General features: G+C 51.0%; 5 protein-coding genes across 5 annotated transcripts; 1 reads left to right on the forward strand and 4 right to left on the reverse strand.

Moving 5' to 3' along the window:
* Window positions 1-2,683: 2,683 nt before the first annotated feature.
* On the reverse strand, window positions 2,684-4,116 carry MIND_00385400 (Alpha-ketoglutarate-dependent taurine dioxygenase; the record flags this gene model as incomplete). Its single annotated transcript, XM_037360685.1, has 8 exons — window positions 2,684-2,980; window positions 3,033-3,209; window positions 3,260-3,310; window positions 3,363-3,445; window positions 3,498-3,565; window positions 3,610-3,847; window positions 3,895-3,998; window positions 4,043-4,116. 8 exons carry the CDS (start codon window positions 4,114-4,116, stop codon window positions 2,684-2,686), a joined length of 1,092 nt encoding a protein of 363 aa, XP_037223570.1.
* A 1,326-nt stretch (window positions 4,117-5,442) lies between these two features.
* Window positions 5,443-7,465, reverse strand: MIND_00385500 (uncharacterized protein; the record flags this gene model as incomplete). Its single annotated transcript, XM_037360686.1, has 9 exons — window positions 5,443-5,878; window positions 5,938-6,072; window positions 6,121-6,230; window positions 6,281-6,443; window positions 6,491-6,568; window positions 6,617-6,869; window positions 6,921-6,998; window positions 7,054-7,378; window positions 7,421-7,465. 9 exons carry the CDS (start codon window positions 7,463-7,465, stop codon window positions 5,443-5,445), a joined length of 1,623 nt encoding a protein of 540 aa, XP_037223571.1.
* Window positions 7,466-8,848: 1,383 nt separating this feature from the next.
* MIND_00385600 (uncharacterized protein) lies at window positions 8,849-10,441 on the reverse strand (the record flags this gene model as incomplete). The annotated part of the gene is made up of 3 exons (XM_037360687.1): window positions 8,849-9,111; window positions 9,171-9,557; window positions 9,607-10,441. 3 exons carry the CDS (start codon window positions 10,439-10,441, stop codon window positions 8,849-8,851), a joined length of 1,485 nt encoding a protein of 494 aa, XP_037223572.1.
* A 7,445-nt stretch (window positions 10,442-17,886) lies between these two features.
* On the forward strand, window positions 17,887-18,922 carry MIND_00385700 (uncharacterized protein; the record flags this gene model as incomplete). The annotated part of the gene is made up of 2 exons (XM_037360688.1): window positions 17,887-18,041; window positions 18,088-18,922. The coding sequence occupies 2 exons, from the start codon at window positions 17,887-17,889 to the stop codon at window positions 18,920-18,922; spliced, it is 990 nt and encodes a 329-aa protein (XP_037223573.1).
* A 955-nt stretch (window positions 18,923-19,877) lies between these two features.
* MIND_00385800 (uncharacterized protein) lies at window positions 19,878-21,189 on the reverse strand (the record flags this gene model as incomplete). Its single annotated transcript, XM_037360689.1, has 2 exons — window positions 19,878-20,290; window positions 20,340-21,189. 2 exons carry the CDS (start codon window positions 21,187-21,189, stop codon window positions 19,878-19,880), a joined length of 1,263 nt encoding a protein of 420 aa, XP_037223574.1.
* Between the last annotated feature and the right edge of the window lie 868 nt (window positions 21,190-22,057).

Below are 22,057 nucleotides of genomic sequence, written 5' to 3' on the forward strand. Positions count from 1 at the left end.
GCTGATGTCGAGACCCAATGTGGGCGTGGTAAGGTAGCAAGCAAACTCGGGGTCTAAAAAGGCATGCTCCACCGTAGGGGCAACCGCTATGCACAAGACGGTGCAGGCCGGGCCAGTCGGGCCGCGATACACATCCCCCGCGGCGTCGCCTTGTGCCAGCCCCATCGCGAGCAGCGTCACCGTCCACGCCGATCGGAGCACAACATGGAGTACGCTCCGCGGCAGCCCGTAGATCATCTCTATCGCCAGATCGCGGAGCATCGCCCGTGACGCTGCAGCCACACCTGTACACGGGGTTTTTTTTAAAAAAGCCTTCTCATTACCAGTGTTAATGTTTTTAAAAAATGCCTCTAATTTATGCCCCTGCCAAAAGGCGGGTTTTACATAGGGAAATGAGAGATCAAAAAAAGGTTTAAAAGGTTGAAAAGCCTTGTCAGGGTGGGCAGTGTGGTAGCTATAAGGCCCCAGACCTGACGTGTGGAAAATTCCTTAAGTATGGGGAAAATACTGAGTAGGGGAAAGGCTAAAAAAGATGAAAAAAATTGTTGATGCCAAGGTGCCAAGAAAGATACAGAGTTTGACAGCGTGGATTTTATTAAAATGAGGGGAAGACTTGTAAATCACTGATGTTTTTTAAAAATGTTAATATTCTAATTACAAGGGATCTTTTTAAAAAAAACCCCGTATACGCCTGGCAGCCAGCCAAGTAACGAGAGCATCCGTTATCCCCCGTGGCACGGCAGCCCATTGGATGTCGTCGTCTCCTAGCACTCGGACCTGCGTAACCCGGGTTATCCGCCCGAGTACCGCATGTAGCGCCGCCACCTCTTCCAAGCCCCCCTGGGTCGGCTGGAGCACGATCAGCAGCGTAACCACATATGCCCCGAGATGCGGGGCCGCCTCCAGCTGCCGCGCCGCCTCTATGTAAGGGACACAATGGAGGGTCAGCGGTTCGGGGGCAGCCCTTGGATCACCATCGCCGTCGACCGTCGTAACATCGGCAGGGTCAGAATAACGCGTGGTCGCCAGCAGCAGCCGTTGGTGGATGCGCCGCTGGCACGGCTCGACGAACACTGAAGCCGCCAGCGCACAGCTCCGCAGTGACTCGCGGTCGGTTATATGCCCCACTATGAGGGCGACAAGCTCTGGGGGCAGCCGTGGAGGTGCCATGGGTCGAGAGGAAGAAAAAGGTGTCTTACGTGTTCGTTACGGGTGACAGATCACGATCAGGTTGCGCGTGACTACGCGTAACGCACAGATGATCGTAACCTCTGGGAGAGTTATACATGGATGAATGAATTCCTAATTTATCTATAGATTTTTTGTATGATAAAACCCCCTATATAAATGATAGTTTTTGCTACAAGGAAAATCCGGGAATAAAGCTGACATTTTTTCAGCACAAAAACTCAGAGTAAAACTTATAAATCAATGTGATATTTATCCATTGATTTATCCTGACATTTTTACAAAGGAAAAAACTAGTGATAAATTTTAGATAAATCCAGACATTTCTCTGTAAGAAAAATGTACATGGGTGGTTTTCCTACTGGATAAACCCACAAAAAATTATCATTCAGAAGCCAAAGACAAGTTCATCTGTTGCTTTATCTGTCAGAAATATCCGAGGTTTTTCCTGAAGATCAATGCTCAGATATATCTAAGATTTATACCTAGTTTTTTCCTGTGTCAAAATCACAGCTCAAATTACTGTCTAAATATGGCATTTATCAGACAAACTACTCTGTACAGACTCGCCCATCATTGCGCCGTTCTCTTGGTGCCACTCTGTCTCGCGAGGTTGCCCTTACAAGAACAACAATCTTATGAGAAAAAAGGAATCAACATTGTCATACAAAAAAGCCTCTAATGCCCAGATATACTCCAGTTTTCCCACATAGGCACCCTCTTTATATTACAATCTGACAAGTATTTTTCTGTTTAAATTTCTTTCCTATCTAGTTGACATTTTTTAAACTTTTTTTTCTGATCAATAAAGGTGACCATTGTTAAAATTGTAAAAAATGCTCCAGTTTTCTTCTGAGTCCTCGGGTGGGCACTCGGCACCTATACACACCCGCGGCTCTCGCGGCAGTGCGAGCGGTCGTCGCACTCAGCGAGCGACGCGCACTTGTAGTTGATGTTCCCGCCGTCGCGGCACGTGTCGCCGTTCGCGTTGTGCACCGACGCGCACACGGTCGTGCAGTCGCTCTCGCTGCCAGTGCCGGCCTGGAAGACTGTCCGTCAATTATTGTGCATTGAGAGAGTGCATGCGTACGGTGTAGAGACAGCAGTGGCTACCGTCCTCGTAGAGACATTGGCAGTATTCGCATGCTTGGGCGGTGAGGGAGGCGGCGAGGAAGGCGACCACGGTGCTGAGCAGGCGGACCATTGCCAAGATGATTTAGTGGTGGAGGAAAGTGAATGGGAGAATTTGAATGTCGAAGGAGGAAGGAGCTTCTTTTAAGCCTGCTAGTAGGCCAAGGTAGAGCAGGAGAAGCTCCGAGCTGGAGCAGAAGACGAGGATCCAGGTAGCGCTAAGTATCCCATCATTGATTCCCAGCCGTGGCGAGAAGAGCTCCTCAGCGAGACTGTTTTTAGTTGGACAGGCTCAGGTAAGACCACAGTACAGCCAAACTGCTTTCCATTTATATGCACATACACACAATAATAGCACCCACCCTCAGCCCGCGATCGGGACCTCCGCCTGCGGCGTCAACCTCACCGCATGGCGCCGCCTCGCGCGCTCAAAATCAAGCGTCGCCGAGTGGCACGTCACGCGGTTGTCCCACACAACGACGGTCCCGGGCTCATACGCCGCGCGGATCTGGAAGTCCGCCCCCGTCACAAGGTGGTTGAAGAGGAAGTTGAGTAGGTAGTCGGACTCCTCGCGCTTGAAGCCGACGATCGAGCGCGTGAACGCCTGGTTGACGTACAGCGCCTTCTCGCCCGTCACGGGGTGTACGCGGACTAGCGGGTGCTGCCGAGGTAATATGAGAAGTGAAGTCAGTAGAAGTGGTAGGGAGACGCACGATGGACTCGATTGGCTCGCGCCGAACAGGCCCATTCCGTTTGCGCGAAAATTCGGCTTGGGCGACGCCGGAATGGAGGACTTTCAGGCCCTCGAGGCGTTTCTGGAACTCGGGCGAGAGCCGTTTGTAGGCCTCGACTTGAGAGAGGAAGAGCGTGTCCCCACCCGCGCCTTCGGGCTTCATAACGAATCAATGCATGACAGATCAGTAGAAATCTGTGAACATACGGTGTCGAGGATGAAGAAGATGGTGGTGCCGGGAGGCTGTCGTTCATAAGTCTGCAAGCAATCAATTGACGTCCAGGGTATGATAAGGAAAAAAAAGGCGTACAATATCGGAGTGCCAGCTTGTGCGATTCGTGCGCTCGCCGCCCAAATAGTCTTCGAAGCGGTCCTGGTCCTCATCGCGATAGACTAAGGAAAGCCGTCATTTTTGGCTTTCGAATGAAACAAGTAGTAGACTTACCGACATGGAACTGCGGGTATCCAACAACATTCCCCGAAGTCGGATGCTGGTGAATGGGGCCAAAGTATCTGCACTAGTTAGAGCATTGCTATTTGTTAAAACAATCACGCACGATCCGATCTCCAACTGCCGGTCTGGCCCGATGTCCTTGAAGTCCTGGTCGCGGAACACGAGGACCTTGCGCTCGGCAGCGTACAGCGCGAGCTCGTCGAGGCCAGCGTTGGAGAGCTGCGAGATCTGCACGCCCTTGATCTCCGTCCCGAGGTACGGGCTGATGTCGCGCGTTGTCGTGTTGGGGGTGAGCAGGTGCGGTTTGGCGCGGTCAGCGCGGTGGCCCGCGTCAGAATGCTCTGCACAAAAAGTCAGCCAGAGGGAGGAGGGAAGCGTGATACCGCACCGAAGGGCTCGATCGGCGGGTACTTCTGCGTGTTGTCGAAGACGGGGTAGTAGAACGGGTACGAGGGGCCTTTCTTCAAGTTCGCCTGCTTGAATACCGTCAGTCTTGCAAACAAGATAGCGAGCCATGAACACACCTCTTTCTTCACCGCATCGATGATGCTCTCCTCTCCCGCGTCTCCGGCGGCGCGACAGGCTGTAAGTCGGACACAGAGGGCGCCATGGATTCCGGCCTATCGCTGCGCCTATCTGCCGCTTTTATCGCCAAATCGAATCGACGGAATCAGCCCAGCCGCCCCGCGCGATTGCACGCCATTCCCAGCCAATATTGCTCGTCCTTCTCCCACAAAAGATGGCCCAGCGAGGTCAGATGCCGCAGAAGCAATCCGAGAATGGCGCAAGCATGGTTTTGCCCACATGTGTGATTCAGCGGAAGAGCGTGACGACGTGCGGGGCTCGTGCGCGGGCGCATGGGGTGTGGGGTCAGCAGGCGCGAGTTATGCGCCCTCGGTGACCGGCGCGAAGGGGAGGAGGGAGAGAAGGAGAAATTTTGGCTGTGACAGTGTGCTGGCACTTCGGGCCGATCGGGATCGGCTATCATCGAGCTTCTTTCGCCGCTTCAAGTTACTGCTTGCTCACAACCCTCACGACCACGAGACAACATGGCGCCTCCCGTTCCTGCCTCCGTGCCAGGGTGCGGGCGGCCTCTCTTCTTCTTCTTCTGTGCGCCGTTCTACCCATCCGCCCAAACCTCAGGCCAGCGTTGAGTTATATAGATGATTTTCACACTGCAAAAAAATATCCAGTGTAGAAATAGTTGATCCTACTGTCACCGGCAAAAGGGTCACTGAGTCCCTAATCGACCATAGGTAGTGGGGAGGAGAAAACCTTTAAGGTTGTCTAATTACAAATTTAGTCCAAATTTCAAAACAAATAAGCATTGAGAGACAAAGCCTAATGCATAGTCTCAAGCTTAGTCATATATAGTCTCAACCTGGGCTAAACTGCTTCCTCATCAACGCTTTGGAGGGTTAAGGTTAGGGAACAACCACAAGCTGCCCAGTCTTTGCACAGGACGTGACCAAGACTTTACTGGGTCAGGACATCATGATGGCCCAGGCCGGTGAATTCTTGTGGCGCAACGGACAGTCGTATAGAATAGATACATTGTTTTTGTATTATCACGAATAAGAAGACTCTGAGTGCTAAGCGGGACTGTGATCAGAAGTTGGGGTGGACAAGAACTTTCTGATGTGTGCAGTATTTTAGGATGAGGTGTGCAGTATTTTAGATGAGGTGCAGTATTCTATGGACATGTGCAGTATTTCCGGATCAGGCGTGCGGGCCTAATCTCGTCGGTCCCGGTGTCTGAGCGTGGTGTGGCGGCTCGTGACAGATCAGCGATCAGCCGTGACACTTCAGCCACGTCACCACCTTTTCCTCCATTCTTTTCACTCGACTGGTTTCTATTACTTCTGGTATGTCCCTCCAAACCTACTACGTACAGGAATCGACCGCGGTAGGCTTCAAGTACACATGTCCAGTATGCTCAGCGCCGCGCGACATTCAACTCCAGCTTGCCAACCCGCGTAATGTGATACTCCCCAATCGATTTCTCCGCCCATTTCCGCCCCTCCGCGTCCATGAAACTCAGGTCGTAGCGCTTCAGTACGGCCGCGAGCGCCATAAGCATCTCCTGGTTGGCCAGGTTCTTCGCAGCGCAATTTGCTGCGCCATACGACCACGCGAGGTATGCCGTCCGATTGAGGATCTCGGACCCGGATTCGGGACGGAGCCAGCGGTCGGGGTCGAAGCTGTCCGGTGCCGGGAAGAAGTTCTTGGGGTTGCGGTGCATGACATATGGCGGCATGTAGATCTGGGTTTGTCCCGGGAGGAGACGACCCGCAACGAGGCGGGGTTCGCCGAGGGGAATCTTGCGAGCGCCGTTGGTTGGGACCGGCGGGAACAGACGGAGGGACTCTTGGCTAGAGGAAGGGTGCGTCAGACTAGCCGAATTCGGAGCACAACAGCTGAAACTACTTACAGACAGGCATTCAATAACTTGAGATCGTCGTACTTGTCGCAGTCGTAAACGCTGGTACCGTCGGGGAATACAGCGTCAAGCTCCGCGCGGACCCGAGCATGTATGTCTGGATGCATTATCATGCACCACATGAAGCTGGTCATGAAGGTCAGTCATGTCAAGTCTCGATGCGAAGAGACTGACGTGGTAAGAGCCACCGCTACAGTGTCCGACCCCGCGATGACGGCCATGATACCGTCAGCCAGCACCTCGTTGACAGTGGGCTTGACTTTCTCGAGGTCATCTTCGTCCATCTGAAGGAATTTGTCAGATTGTTACCGGAACGATGTGCGTTGGAACCCACCAAATGGTACCACAAGTCTTTCAGCTCCTGCGGCCCAGCCGCAATACGTTTCTGGCCGCTGACCATTGCAAAATGGAATGCCTTCTGGACAAGCGCTTGCACACCAGGCAGGCGGTTGAACGTCGGGGTAAACCATGGTATTTGTGTGAAAACGGACGTCAACCTTGGTATGCTCAGAACCTGGCGATAGGAGCAGCATCAGACACCTACTTGACGGCAGTTTGGAGCATCGGGAAGACGCCATCTTTGTCGCTGCCTTCCTTCAGCATGTCGAATCCACCGCCGAATCTGCCAGACAAGGTGAGCATCGCGGCGAATCATTCGAAGCACACTGACGCCATGTCGCCCATGAAATCGAAGGCATAGAAGCCGAACCATGCGGCGATATTGACCGGCTTCTTCGACTCAACGATGCGGTCGATCTGGTCGAGCATAGTTTGTACACGGTGAGACATGACCTCCTCGAAGCCCTTGAGCGAGTCGGTGCTTAACCCGCGGTTCCAGAGCTTGCGTCGGTTGGCATGCGCACCGTCGCGCATGTTAAACAAGTTGCGCTCGTTGAGAGCCGGGTCGGTATATGGCTCATAGTCTGACCGGATCGTCATCAGCCCTGGGAGTGCGTCAAACAAGTTCGGCTTACAATGGCCCTTATTGAATCCCCCAGATCCATATACCGTCTTGATTGCCTCTGCGTTGCAGCACGAAACATCGTTGGGGCCTGATAATGCGATATATGGTCAGAAGGCTTCTGTCTGAGGCGGACAGAGACAAACCAATTCGGACGAAATCTCCGTACTGGTCGTGGAGCTCCTTCAAGATGCGATGTTTGCGACCGCTGAGTTGGATATGGACCGACCACAGCTTGGTCACCTTCGCCAAGGTCGGGCCGGGGATGCTTGCAAGTGGATGCCACGGAGAGAGACGATAGGAGATGATGGACGTCGAAAGAACGGTGAGGAAGATGGCCGTGGAGAAGATCACATTCCAAATAGTGAGTGTCGAGCAGATCAAGACGATTCCGATGGGCTGGAGCAACAGTGCGATAATGGGATAGTGGGCCGTCATTGGCTCGTTCTCCTTGAAATAGACATGGTTCGCCTGCACATGACTTGAGATGGATCAGAGCAACATCAGGCTTACCAGTCCTGCTGCGGCCGAGAAAATAGTGAGTTGGTCTATGAACATCGTCTGTGTGAGTTGTATACAAGATGGTGGGTTAGGAAGCGACTTTATACCAGTGGAACCACTGGCAGCGTTGAGTTATTTCTCATGAGAACAAAGATTTCTGAATGGGGGATTATCATGATCCCAATCATCGAATTGAAGACTCCGAGTCGGAACATATATCTGCCGAAACACTGTCATCAAGCTCTTGACAAGGACACCAGGGAACATATTACAAAGCTCCACTCGGGATGAGAATGATCCCCCTCCTTCCCTTGCACTGGCACCACATTCTGTAGTTTTCTTAGTTTAATGATCACTGGCCCGGCAGACCGCCAGCCTGAGTGCGGGGCCGGCGAATCCGTTGGATGGAATTGGGATGTCATTACTAGTAAAGCTGCAGGCACGTCACGGTCAGGGGAAATGGAAGAACGTTACGGCCGCCTCAGGCTCGCGTCCCCCTGGTGGCCATGCGTCTCGATGTAGCCACTGGATTTCGCCGCACATGTATCGCAAATCACATGACTGAGAAATGCGCAAGTCAAGTTTTATTCCCATGCGCGCGCTCGCGTCAAAATGGTTTTTTGCCGTCATCGATACGTAAGTGTTCAAAGTGCTGAGCCGTCATCTTTCGCTGTATATTTCGAGTCAGTGCTGCGAAATAGCGGAAGACTGGCCACTGGCAGTGGCAGTTATGAGTACTAGTACGTGACTGGTGCGGCCATGTCCTACTAGTATTAGTTCAGAGTGATCCCGAAGCTAAGCAGTGCAACTTGCATAGGAGGCAACATAGTACTCAGGCTTACGAGTAAAGAAAGTCGGAGTACACCCATTGGAAGGCCGAGGCCTTTCTACATGCATTGTCAACGTTTCGCAATGCATCTCAAGTCGACATATGTATTGTCCTGCTTCCTGCCAGTGGTTGCAATTGGTGACTTACAAGAGCATAGATTCATCCTACGTTTTGTACCCTGTCATCCTGATTCTTCCGCGATTCATCATGCACAAGCCTATCAAATGCCTAAAAATGATGCGCTGCTCTCGGTGGAGGGTTGTTATGGATGTGATAAGTATGTTCTCGCAGTAACTTTCGCCTTGACAACCGAATGCGGCGGCGGACTTGCGGAATACACATGCAGGGGTAGGAGATCAGGCCGATTCGGGCCCGAGGCCGAGCCACCCGGATGGCGTCAAAGTATGGTTTGAGGGTCAATACACGTACTAAATTTGCCGCTGGTGATAACGGGCGCTGGACGCGTGCACGGTGGGAAAATACACAGAAGCGCCAGGGCAACTTCCAAATGCCCCCGTTGCGGGCTGAGTTGATGCGAAGGCGCGGAGAACCGGACCGAGTCGTGCCGAGGCGGACATCACATTCGGAGGACAGTGAAGCCAGACCAGTGGTTACCGGAGCTCGAGAACTGCAGCAGGAGGAAAGAGAGAATCAAAGAGAGTATCCCCAATGGTGCATGACACCCCGATGTCAACAAGCGCATCGCGAAGCGCGACGAAAGCAAGCGCAAGTGGATTTAGGATGCTGAGAGGGATGCAGTAAGGTCGAGTTGACTCAGTTGAGTTGTCGTTCGAATTGGCAATCATGGTTGGGCACTGGAGAGAGATGCTCTGTCCGCAGGTGAACGATAAAGCAACAATCGAATTGAAATCTACTGTTGTTTTTATTCGTCTATAACCAAACCCGGCGTGCAATGCTGGACCACGACCTTACCCGCCGCTACCATCGTCGGCAGGCCCCGCAGCATGCCTTCCCGGAACGCGTCCATTGAGTAGTCGCTCTGTCGCAGCTCCGAGGCCACCAGCAACCAGCGAGCGAGCGCCAAGGATCTGAGCGCGTGAAGTGCCTCGTCCAATTGGCGCAGCATTTGTTCTGAGAGCGGCATCATGAAGCGCGGAAGCAGGACGATAAAGGTGATGGTGCGCAGTTTGGGGCAGGATGTGTCCTCGCCGAGGGTGCGGAGCAGCTGTGGGAGGAAGCGCAAGTCGCTAAGTGGACTGTCGTCGTCGCCGGCGAGGTGGTGCAGCCCGACTGTGAACCGGAGGTTCAGAAGCTGCGGGAGGGAGGGTGGAAACCGGACCAGGTGATCGTGCGTGGTCTCTATTGGGTTGTCAGTTCCGGCCACATAGTGAACCAATACACGACGCACGGATGCAGTCAAGCTTGAGCGTGTCGAGTGTTGCCGCAGACGCAAAGCAGACGGTGCTCAGCGGCGTCGCATCAATAGTCGTGTCCAGGACTTCAAGGTGGTTGAGATACTGTGCGAACTCGGGCTGTTGCAATACACGGTTGATCGTTGGACTTGTCGCTACAGACAGCTCCAGCAGCATAACGCGCGTATCCGTTGCGTCCACACGCCGCATCCACTCGGCCTCCTCCGTACTCGGGCCGTCCGCGTGATCGACGTCGCCTTGGAGGATGTGGAGCGACGGGCTGGCGCCGAGCAGCACGTGCAGCGCAGCCCGGGGGAGCCCCCAGATACCGGACACCATGATCTTCTCCAGCGTCCCCTGAGCCAGGAGCCACCCCAGCAGCGCATCCCGCATCCCGCCTGCCACCGTGGCCCACACAACCGCCTCTTCCCGCAGCGCCAACAGACAGCACCGCCTCACGCCCGTCAGCCCCGCCAAGAGCGCCGAAACCATCTCCGCCGTCTCGATTGCGTCTCCAGACTCTGACTCGAGCGCGGACATGGCCAGGTAGACCGTCGCCACGTAGCCCGCGAGGTGCGGCGCGGCGGCGAAGTGGCGGGCTGCATCGGCATACGTGTGTACTGGGCGCAGCGAGCGCAATGCCTCCTTCACCGGGAGGACCGCGCCGTCGTCGATCGACGTAGTTAGCGACAGCTGGTCATACAGCCGCTTTTGGCAGGGGTGCAGGAAGACGGACGCGGCCAGGGCGCAGTTATGCAGACAGTCGCGATAAGAGAGATTCTCCACTACAAGGGCGAAGAGCTCTAGGGGCAATCGCGGCGAGGCCATCATGGTCGGGACAAAAGAAGAGAAAAAAAGTGATGTGGAATGTGACCGGTGATAAATGATAAATTAAATCGGTCATCACCAATCGGTCACGTCACTCGTCGGTTGTCGATCAATGAGCATTGTCATTGAGCAAGGGTAAGATCATATCTCACTGGGCTGATTTAGGAATTTTCCCCCTGGGAAAGTTAGAGGATAAATGGATGAATAAATTCTAAATTTATCTATAGCTTGTCTTTATGATAAAACCACTGTATAAATGGTAGTTTTTGACACAAGGAAAATCCAGAGATAAAGCTGGCCTTTTTCCAGCACAAAAACCCAGAGTAAAACTCATAGATAAATGTCATATTTATCCACTAATTTACCTGAGATTTCCACAAAGGAAAAACCTGAAGATAAATCTTGAATAAATCTGGACATTTATCTGTAAGAAAAATGTGGGGGTTTTCTGCTGGATAAAGCTGTAGGAAAATCTGCTATTCAAAAGACAAAGACAAGTGTATCTGTTGCTTTGTTTTTCAGAGAAACCCCAGGTTTTCCCTGCAGATCAATGGTCAGATATATCTGAGATTTATCTCTTGTTTTTTTCCTTTGTAAAAATCACAGCTTAAAATAGTGAATAAATGTGACATTTATCAAACAGTTTTACTTCAGGTTTTTTGAAAAAAGAACAGCTTTGTCCACAGGTTTACTTTGTGTTCAAAGCTATCATTTACATTGCAGTTTTTTCACACAAAAAATCAATAGATAAATCTGGGATTTACTTTTACCTTTATCCTATAACTTTCCCAACAGTGTCAGGGGAACCCCCGCTTCGGCCGCCTTCGGACCCTCCGAACGCATCCGAGGTGCATCCGACCAGCGCCCCCTCGGACGCTCCGACCCACCCCGACCATCGTCCACGGCCTCCTTCGCCCGCACAATCACCGATCCGTCAAGACCCTCCCAATGATCACCTTGGGACAGAGCCTGCGACGCCGCTCAGGCCTTCTGCGCTCTACGTCGGCAGTTACGGATGACCAGTATATAGTTGGCGCCCTAGCAGGCGGACCCTTAGAGTTTCTTCTCTTTGGATCCTCCCCTGCTAGGTCGGTCCCTCCGTGTATTTCTGTAGCTTTTATTCACGCTTTGGATCCTCCCCTGCTAGGCTTTCGTTGGAGTCTCCAGGGTTGCCCTTACAGTTCGCAGGACCTGGCTTCACTCGTGATGGCCAAAGTCGTTGTGCTGCTCTCCGCTATCCTCAACATGATCACTGCTATCGTCCTTTCCCAGCCATCCTTTCAGCCATCCGACGCGCTCATGGTACGTGGTTTCTGTACTCTGGTTTGTTTGCTGACTGTCGACAGAAAAACATGAAAAGATAGGCAATTGCCATCATGCTCTCTCCACAACAAGCGTCTTACAAGGGCAAAACGCCGGTCAATGTTCTTCTGGTGCGTGGTATACTTCTAGCTGTATTATCGTCTCATCTTCATTGTCAGAACATTCTCAAAACCCATCCGTTCGACCTCCCGCCTGGCATTGAGTATAATGCTGCGGACTACGTCACGCTCAAGCGTGCCGTGCGCAATCTATTCACCCAACAGCGGTCGGACATAAAAAAGGCAGTGCGTCCTTGTTTCCCAATGGGTTTCGACTTACTTTATGTCCAGATTGCGAAGTCTCTAGGCTACACTTATAGACACCCACACATCAAGGCAGCAAAGGCTTGCGACAACATTTACGCCCTCACCCAAGCCATTGTCGGCTCTTCTGACTGTGTGGTCACCGTCGAGCTGTGTGCTCGTGTCGCACTGATGGTGATAGTCTCATTTTTGCGTCAATACATTGCCTAATACCCCAGTACATATAGCTGCATCTATGCAAAAGATGTGGGTACCATCCCAAGGGGGTAATGCAAAAGATGTTGTGACAGATGTATTTCATGAATTTCTCACTGGAATTAAGAGATATGACTAATATAAAAATACATATAGGAAGAGAAATCACCTTTTCTTTGGGCCGAATATTCGTAATATTATATTTGGGACTTATAAGCCAAGGGACCAAAAAATTAATAATCGATTAAGTAAGGTTGATGTAGCAAGATGCAGTCATCAAAAGCTCTGATGGCAATCAAAAATCGTTCCACATGGATCAACAGACCTAGATGCTGTTGATCCCATCACTGATACCTTGATATAGCAGCCACAAACAAGAAAACACTGTTATTTAATTTAGTTTCCAAGTAGTTGCCCTCATCTTTTGCATTACCCCCCCAGGATGCTACCCATATCTTTTGCATAGATGCAGCCATATGAGCTGAATACCCTTGGCAGCATTTGGATGGCAACATACAAGGATGATACTTCCAAGTTTTGGGATGAGGTCGATGGGCTGCTAGAGGATATCCGCGAACAGGCCAAGGGGAATCAGCAACAAGTGGCTCAGTGCATTGTGCTTTTCTTTTCTTCTCATTACTCATACCTATGTCAGGGCATTCCGCAAAGTCCTTAAGAAGGATCGCGAGATGTATGGCTACAACGACTACACGACCAAGGATGGTGCAGCAGACCGTGTGCAGCAGGAGGTTGACCAGGCCATTGACGCTACTGTGATGAACGCAGCAGGGGCAGTCGTAGACGATGAAGACGATGACCCAATGGATGGCGCGGGTGAGGCAGAGGGTAATGGGATGGAGTAGTCGTGTCGCAGTACAGCTAGATATATATAATAGACATTTTCATCTCCTTACCAACTGAGCACAAATTCTAAGTAGGGTCCTGGCGTGAGTATACATACAATTATAAGCAGCAGCCTTGAGCCCATGTTGTTTATATCAGCAAAATTATGTGCATATCATATAAATCTTTGGCTGGTTTCCAGGAACTCTGGACCCGGCGTGGATCCATTTGCTCCCAAATGCGGGTGACATATGGTGTCAATCCCGGATTTCCAGCTATGAGATAGCTGGAAAGCGATTGGCGGTGTATGGTTCAGGGTTGCAGTAGACATTCAAATTTCCTCATACACCCACCTCAAGGTCCAACACTCAGTCTATAGACCTCACTATTCATGTAAACCAGTACTGCATACGCATGTCTTGGAATGTTCATCCCAATTCATCCTCCAAGAATATACAGAGATCAATCCAAGTATGCTGGTAGGTGTATACACCTCATTTGCCAAGTTTGACATATTTGATCCATAATCAACTACTAGATTATAGCTGTATTGCCAATATGATGTGCAGTCCTATTTATCATTATAATGGAGAATAACAGGATCTTCCATGCATATATGGTGGTATGAGAAATCTAATCTTATAAGGGGACCCCTCTGTATGCTTCCTACCCTGATTCCACTAGAGACCCCTTAGTTCTAAGTGAGTTATTGGGAAATTTGTGGTATAGGATATATGTTATATATAAAGGTAGACCTGATACTTAAAATTATGGGGAGCAGTCATGTCAATGGTGACATATATTAGACCAGGTTGCAACTTGAATCATACTTATCCATTAAGTTTACAGTGAGATATCAAGTGATCATTAGCTCTGATCAAATTTGAAATGTAGAAACTAGAGAAGAGTGGTATAATATCATAATCTAAAGATATAGGACTATGATCACAACAGACCATATCAACATTAGGTTATTACCTACTTACCAGTACAAAAATCATCTGACTTAAGCTAGGATTGGTAGAAATATTACAGTATCAATGTAGGTGATGAACCATCAGAAGATGATATAGCTATATTAATAATATTCGTTGTCTAGGGTATTGATCCTATCATTTAGGTACCCTTGGTAGTGCTTCAATCATCTATATAAATCAGCTACTTAGGCACCTTACATTTTTTGGTACTAGATATTCTCTTTTTAATGACTGAATGCTCAATATGATAATTATATCAGATGATAATAATTAAAATATGCTATCAATCAATAGGACTTTTGAGACCCTTCCTTCTAGTACATCATCCATGCTGGTAGCTCAAGCAGCTATGGAGATAGAGGCTCATCAGTTATATATATAAGCTAGTGATGGGTCAGTGCTAACACTAACACATTTATTGAGCTGTCACTGTAGGTCACTTAATGAAAGTTGTTTGTATATTCAGAATACACAAATTTAATTTTGTGATGATGTGTGACATTCTCTGATGATTGTACAGTCAAACGGGTGGAAATTTTCCTTTTGGGAGAAATGTCACCTTATATAATATTGTGTAACAGCATGTCTGGAGCTGCGATCAATGTTTGATCATCAATATGTATAGTATCACATCAATGAGTATAACAAACCCTTTGATGTCACATACCAGTGTCACATCTTGTTTTCCAAGTCTTACCGCATCACAATTATTTATAATTATTCATACCTGAGCTTAGATATTGACTTGTATCCTTCAGGAAAAGTTACCATATATGGAAGCAGCATCGATCACATCAGATTATGTTGATTCATCACCACACCTGTCATATACACAAAAAAATACTCTAAGTCTCAGAATTATTGGAGAATTATCTGAGCAAATATCACACCATAGGCCCAGACGCTGTTCTCTTCATGTTAGAAGGCTCAACCAGATGGGTCGAGCCTTCTAGTATGTGAGGATATCTGGGATTAACAGGTGATAACGTCTCCTGAGAGGATGAGGTCCTGGAAAATGTCATTCATCATCGTTTGGAACGTCGCAGGGGAGTTCGTCAGGCCAAAATACATCACCAAAGGTTCGAACAACCCTCGGTTAGTCCGAAAGGCGGCAGGCCGCCTTCCACTCGTCTCCTTCTTTAATCCAGACATTATTAAAGCCCCAACAAACATCGAGTTTAGTGAAGTAGCGGGCGCCCTTGAGCCTGTTGATAAGGTCATTAATCAACGGGAGGGGGTACCGGTTCTTAATCGTCATTGCGTTGAGGGTGCGATAGTCCTGGACCAACCGAAGCCCTCCGTCCTTTTTCTTGACGAAGAAGACGGGGGAAGCCATCGGAGATTTCGAAGGGCAAATACGGCCTGTGGCAAGTCCTTCCTCAATGAACGTGTCGAGTTCGAGTCGTTCGAGGGGAGAGATCGGATACACCTTACAGTTGGCAGGCTTTGCGTCAGGGACGAGTTCGATGGCGTGGTCCCAGGCCCTTCGTTCTGGTAGCATATCGAAGGACTCCTTGTCAAAGACGTCTTGGAACTCCTTGGCCCAGTCCAGAATCTCCAAAGGCGGGGGGGGCGAGTTATGGGCGAAGGCTTCTGCGAGGCGTTGTGATACCATGCTCCCAGCTCGAATCTCCTCTACTGGGCGGAAGGAGGTGTAGAAGATGCAGTCGCCCTTGTCAAGCTGCTCGTCGTTGTCAGGATCTGGCGAGGGGTTCGGAGGGTCCGAAGCGGCTCCAAATTCGTCCTCAGCATCATCTGGGCCAGCAATGTCAACAGCGCAGATGGTGGGGAAGGCACCTGCGAGTAGTCGTGATTTAAGGATGCCGAACCTCTGCGCATTCGGTCTGTTCCTCATCTCGGCAGGTAGAGCAGCTACGAGGGCAGCGACTCATTTTCACCTCCTTTGTTTCCCAGTTGATCTCGGGGTTGTGCTTTTTTGAGCCAGGAGTATCCGAGTATCAGGTCTTGCTTCCCAGGGTGGGTCACAGCCAGCTGGACGCGTTCGGAGTGTCCATTGTACCGCAGAACAAGGTCCGCGATTTGGCGAATAGACCCAGCATCATTGGGGGTACCGTCGATGTTATAAACCGGGATGGGCACTGAGAGGTTTCAGACCGGTATATGGTTTCGGTTGATGTATTCTGTGTCGATAAAGTCCGGAGTCGCTCCGCAGTCGACCAGGCCTGAGAGGGAGAGCTTGAGCGTGTTTGCAGTGGACTCAAGTTCTAGGGGGAGGTGGAGCGAGTTAGTCCCAGGCGCGGCGGAGATGGTATAGCTGCCAGGTAGCTTTTTCTCCCAGGCAAGTTGGCAAATCTGAACGGGGGGCTTCGGAGAGGGTAGGGGGGGTGTCTTTCGTTTCAGGCTTGTTGTAGGGCAGAGGAGTTGATTCATCATACAAACAAGTGAAACGATTTATAGACGCGAACGAGGACACACCAGTCACTCGTCGCGGGGGACAAAATCCTCTACCGGAACCTCCGAATGCGCCTCCGCTAGGGCAGCCATGTCAGAGTAACGGGCAACCAGCTCTGCTAGCATCTCGTCGCCGAGTTGTTGGATTACCTTGTCAAGGATGTCCATATGGTGAATGTTGGCGGGGAGCTGACAGTCTTGAGCCAAGTGGTTGGGGTCTCCACATCTGAAGCAGGCTTGACGGGGGCGCAGGCCGCGGGTGGCGCAGGTGCGGCCACCGGGCGGATGGGGAACGGGGTTGCCGAACAGGCGATAGGGAATGCGCCACGCGGAGCCCCGAAGGCGTCTGTGGGGTTGTCCCTTTGATGAGCTTCGCCCACACCAAGAGTGCGCCAGCCCAGATAGTCACGGAGGTCTGGGGGGTCGTTCGAGGATGTGATGCCGTTGTTGATCAGGGGGTCAAGTCCGTGGCGGTACTTGGTCACCTTAACCAACGCGTCTTCGAATCCAGCGAGGTCCATTAGGTCCTCGAAGTCGTCGGTGTATCCGTAGACGTCCCGCATTCCCATATGATAACCCGCGCTCTCCAACTTGGCGAGCGCAAGGTCTTGCTCGTTCTCCTCAACGAACTGAAGGCGAAACTCAGAGAGGAATAGGTTCCACCGAGGGAAGGGGAAAGGGGTTTTGCTCCCATGACGCTCTGCCCACTGCTGAGCAGGTCCCTCCGCCATATAGGACATGGCGTAGCTGACGGCCTTTTCTTCGCTCGGCTCTCCGTTGACCACGAAGGCCTCCGGGGCAAGCCGGGCGTAAGTCTTGACCGCGTATAGGAAGGCACGGCCACGTTTGCAATTCAACATGTCCGGGGAAGCTGCAAGAGGCGCCTCTTCTCTCAGAAGCCAAATTGGTCGCAACTGACATCCAGAAAGAACTGCGGGGCGACTATCGTGGATCTGCGACTGTAAGGGGAGCATGTGATGTGACAGCTGTGACTGATCACGTGACTGGTTCGTGCGCAGATAGCCCTGTACTTAAGTAGTTGGCCGAGGGGCTGTTCCCCCAGCTTTGGTATCAACTAGGCACCTGGACCCTCATCCCCTGACAGCGACAAATACACTGTTTGGAAAGCGCGGTGTTGGCTATCGCGATCAGGGACACTCACTATTCACTCGAAATCGTCTTTGGGGTATCCAGGCTCTGCTTAACTTCTACACGAGACCCGACTCAAAAACATACGGCAAATGGGGTGAATCGGCAACTATGGCCTCAATTATGCTGAACCGGGGCAAGCATTGCACATGAATGCTGGCAAAGTTGGCGCGGGAGTACATCCTCGATCGTGATGTGCTTGACTCGGTTAACCCTTATTGTGGGTGGACAACAAGCATGCTTGCCGATGAAGACCTGGCTAATGAGCTGCGACTCCATCTTCAGTCTCGCGGAGAAGCTGCGTGCATACTTGATGGATCCTGAAGTCCGAAGCCGACATGAGATTGACCGTGAAATCTCGGTCCGGACAGCACGGCGATACCTTGCGACATTGGGATACTGGTCAGTTCCTTCGAATAGATGATCAATAGTGTTAACTTGTTTTGAGGTTTACATTTGCGAAGAAAGGGCAATATGTTGACGGACATGAGCGAACAGATGTGGTTCAATACCGCAATGAAGTTTATTTGCCTCGGTTATTTGAGTTACAACAATGGGTCCATCCATTTGATAGTGAGACTGGCGAGCTGATCGATACTGTCCTGGCTCGAGGGTGTCGAGTTATCATCTGGTATCATGATGAAAGTATCTTTTATGCACATGATCGACGGCGGAAAACTTGGTACCACAAAGATGTGAATGTGGTTCCGTACCGGAAAGGCAAGGGAGTCTCCTACATGGTTGCTGATTACTTTTCCGCCGATTTTGGCTGGCTTCATCCACCGACTGGTGCCCACGCTCGGGAGGCAATCTGTACAGGCAAGAATCGTGATGGTTATTTCACCACAGCCAAGGTCTTGGCCCAAGCGGAGAAGGCAATGGCAATCGTGAAAGCAGCTTGGCCTGAATATAATCATGTTTTCGTTTACGATAACGCAACAACACACCGCAAGCAAGCTGACGGTGCACTGTCGGCACAGGCAATGCCCAAGTCTACCTCAGGCAGTCGCAGCTCCAAAAATCCCGATGCCAACTTTCTAGTCGAAATCAATCAATGTGTCGATGGCCATCTGGTATACGACATGAAGGGGTGCCTTGTCAAGGACAAGATAAAGATGACAGCCGCCTACCATGGTCCTAACCGGATGCCACAAGACCTTTACTGGCCAGATAATCATTCCAACAACAAATTCCATGGTAAATTCAAAGGCATGCAACAAATCTTAATCGAGCGTGGTCTAACACAGTTCGCTGATCTCCCAGCTGAATGCCACAACTTTTAATATAAGGACATCACAGCCTCTGCGTGCTGCTGCTGCCGGCGCATTTTGTTCAATGAACCTGATTTTTCTTCCGTCAAATCAATTCGTGAGCAGACTTGCATTGAATCTGGGATGGAAGTTCTGTTTCTTCCTAAATTTCATTGCGAGCTCAACCCGATTAAAATGGTCTGGGGCTATGCTAAGCGGTTGTATCGGACGAAGCCTGAGTCATCAAAGGAGGATGACCGGGAGCGGAACACTATTGATGCTCTAAATCATGTTCCATTACTCTTAATGCATCGGTAAGCATAGATCAGCTTACTCTGTTTGGCTTGTATGTAGGGTTTACAATTTGGAAGGTACGTCAATCACACCTATCGATTTGCGCAGGGGTATGGACATCTTGGACTCTCTGGTCGTGAGCTGGCATGGGCATCTAAGTGTTACCATGGCCATCGGACATTTCCTAGCTTTATCTTTGATGATGTACTCAAATAAGTAATAGTATTTTGATGAATTTAACAGGAAATATGAAACTTTTGATCACATCATCAGATCACATGATGAGCGATCATGGGAATATATTACCCGATATAGTAAGGGGGTCCCCAGAAGGCCCTTAAAAAACCTTTTGACAGTATATCCGATTTTCGAATAATGACACCCCCTTGATCTTATAAGTAGTTCTAAAGTAAATAACATGAAAAATTTCCATAAAAAATTCCGGCCACAACCTCGAGCGCGTTGCACCTAAAAAAGAAGGTCACAGTGTCACGCATGTGATGTTGACACACGATGGATGGCGAATACCTTATGATGTAGCTGTGTAAGGACAATAATGTTGCAATGTGTGATTGTCTTATTTTACATTTGTCAAATATCCAAGAAAATATCAAGACAAACATGACTCGGAGCTGTGCTACTAGGCAACCTGTGAACCATTTATAAAACTTCTGCTGATCAGTCGGTGCCCATTTTATTCGCCGTAATGCTGGACGACGACCTTTCCCACCGCTGCCATCTTCGACAGGCCGCGCACCATGTCTTCCCGGAACGCCTCCATCGCGTCGTCGTCGCTCTGCCCCAGCTCCGAGGCCACCAGCAGCCAGCGCACGCGCGCTAAGGATGTGAACGCGTGCAGCGTTTTGTCAAGTTGGCTCAGCATTTCTTCTGAGAGCGGTACCATGTCGTCCTGCAACAGGACGATAAATGTGATGGTACGCAGTTTCGGGCAGGATGTGTCCTCGTTGAGAGCGCGGAGCAGCTGTGGGAGGAAAAGCAAGTCGCTAAGTGGACTGTCGGCGAGGTGGTGCAGCCCGATGGTCAGCTGGAGGCCCTGAAGCAGCGGGAGGGAGGGTGGAAACCGAAACAGGTTATCTTTTGTAGCGTCTAATGGGTAGTCAGTTCCAGCCACATGATAGAACAATACCCGACGCACGGACACAGTCGAGCTTGAGCGTGTCGATCGTTGCCGCAGACGAGAAGCAGACGGTGCTCAGCGGCATCGCTTGGATATTCGTGTTCAGAACTTGAAGTTGGTTGAGATACTGCGCGAATTCGGGCTGCTGCAGCACGCGGTCAATCAACGGACTGGTCGCGACAGCGAGCTCGAGTAGCATCACGCGCGTATCCGTGGCGGCCACCCGCCGCATCCACTCCAGCTCCTCGGAAACTTGAAGTGCACTCTGACTGTTCGCGTGATCGACGTCGCCTTGGAGAATGTGGAGCGACGGGCTGGCGCCGAGCAGCACGTGCAGCGTAGCCCGGGGGAGCCTCACGACGCCGTACACCGTGATCTTTTCAAGCGTCCCTTGCGCCAGCAGCCACCCCAGCAGCGCATCCCGCACCCCACCCGCCACCGTGGCCCACACAACCGCCTCTTCTTGCAGCCCCAACAGACAGCACCGTCTCACCCCCGTCAGCACCGCCAAGAGCGCCGAAATCATCTCCGCCGTCTCGCTTGCGTCACGGTCCCCAGACTCTGGCTCTATAGCCACGTAGACCATCGCCACGTAGCCCGCGAGATGCGGCGCAGCGGCGAAATGTCGGGCTGCCTCGGCATACGTGTGCAGCGGGCGCAGCGAGCCCAGAGGGCGCAATGCCTCCCTCACCGGGAGGACCGCGCCGTCGTCGATCGACGTGGTTAGCGACAGCTGGTCATACAGCCGCTTTTGGCAGGGGTACAGAAAGACGGACGCGGCCAGGGCGCAGTTATGCAGGCAGTCGCGATCAGAGAGGTTTTCCACCACAAGAGCGATGAGCTCGAGGGGCACTCGCGGCGAGCGCATCGTCGTCAGAAGAAAAAAAAAAAATGACGTACAATGTCACAGTGACGAGACGTCACGCGCGTTGTCACGTGGATCAACAGCTTCACAGCCTGGATTCAAAATTGTTTGGGTTACTGGGGTTCTGGGGAATTTTTCTGAGCCTAAAAACGCATTTGAAAACTTTAAATATTTCGTTTCTAAAAATCCAAGCTTTACCCCAGCCAAGTAAGCCTTTATGACCTACACCGCAACGGGATCTCCACCCGGTCAGCGGCTGAATCTGACATCCATGACATCTGTCGTCGTCGGATGGCATAGAGGGGGTGAGCAGCTGGAAGTTGGGGTCGGTCACAAATGACACCAGCTGGTGGCCAGGTCCAGCTGGCGGCAACCTGGAGGCTGGACCAGCGCTATTGTACCACCTTGTGGCAAGGCTTCAACAGACATACAAAAAGCTTCAACGGACATTCAAATAAGGCTTTGACATATGTATTTACATCATGTAGATCTATAGCTAATTGGTAGTGTCCATGCTGTTGGCGTTAGCAGAGGAGGCTGCATTCATCAGCGTCGCATCAATGACACTCGAAACCTGCTGCTGAACAGCGTCACCGACAGTCGCGTTGATTGTGTAATTGTTGACACCATGACTTGCGCGGTCGTGCTCGAGAATGTTGCGGAAAGCACTGAAGAGGGTCGGAAATGTACAGGGATAGATAGAGAACTCGGGCTTACCGAGTAATCATGCGTGTATCGCCCTTCGCCTGCGTGAGAATTGCCACAAGGTACTCGTCAACCTTGTTCCAGAATTTGGGGTGGGAGCGATGCTGCATGTAAACGTCGCGCTGCCATCTAATCAGACCACAATACAAGGATGGGAGAGTAGAGC

Source organism: Mycena indigotica (assembly GCF_014461135.1).
Source record: "Mycena indigotica strain 171206Taipei chromosome Unknown Mind.scaff0003, whole genome shotgun sequence".
Taxonomy (NCBI): Eukaryota; Fungi; Basidiomycota; class Agaricomycetes; order Agaricales; family Mycenaceae; genus Mycena; species Mycena indigotica.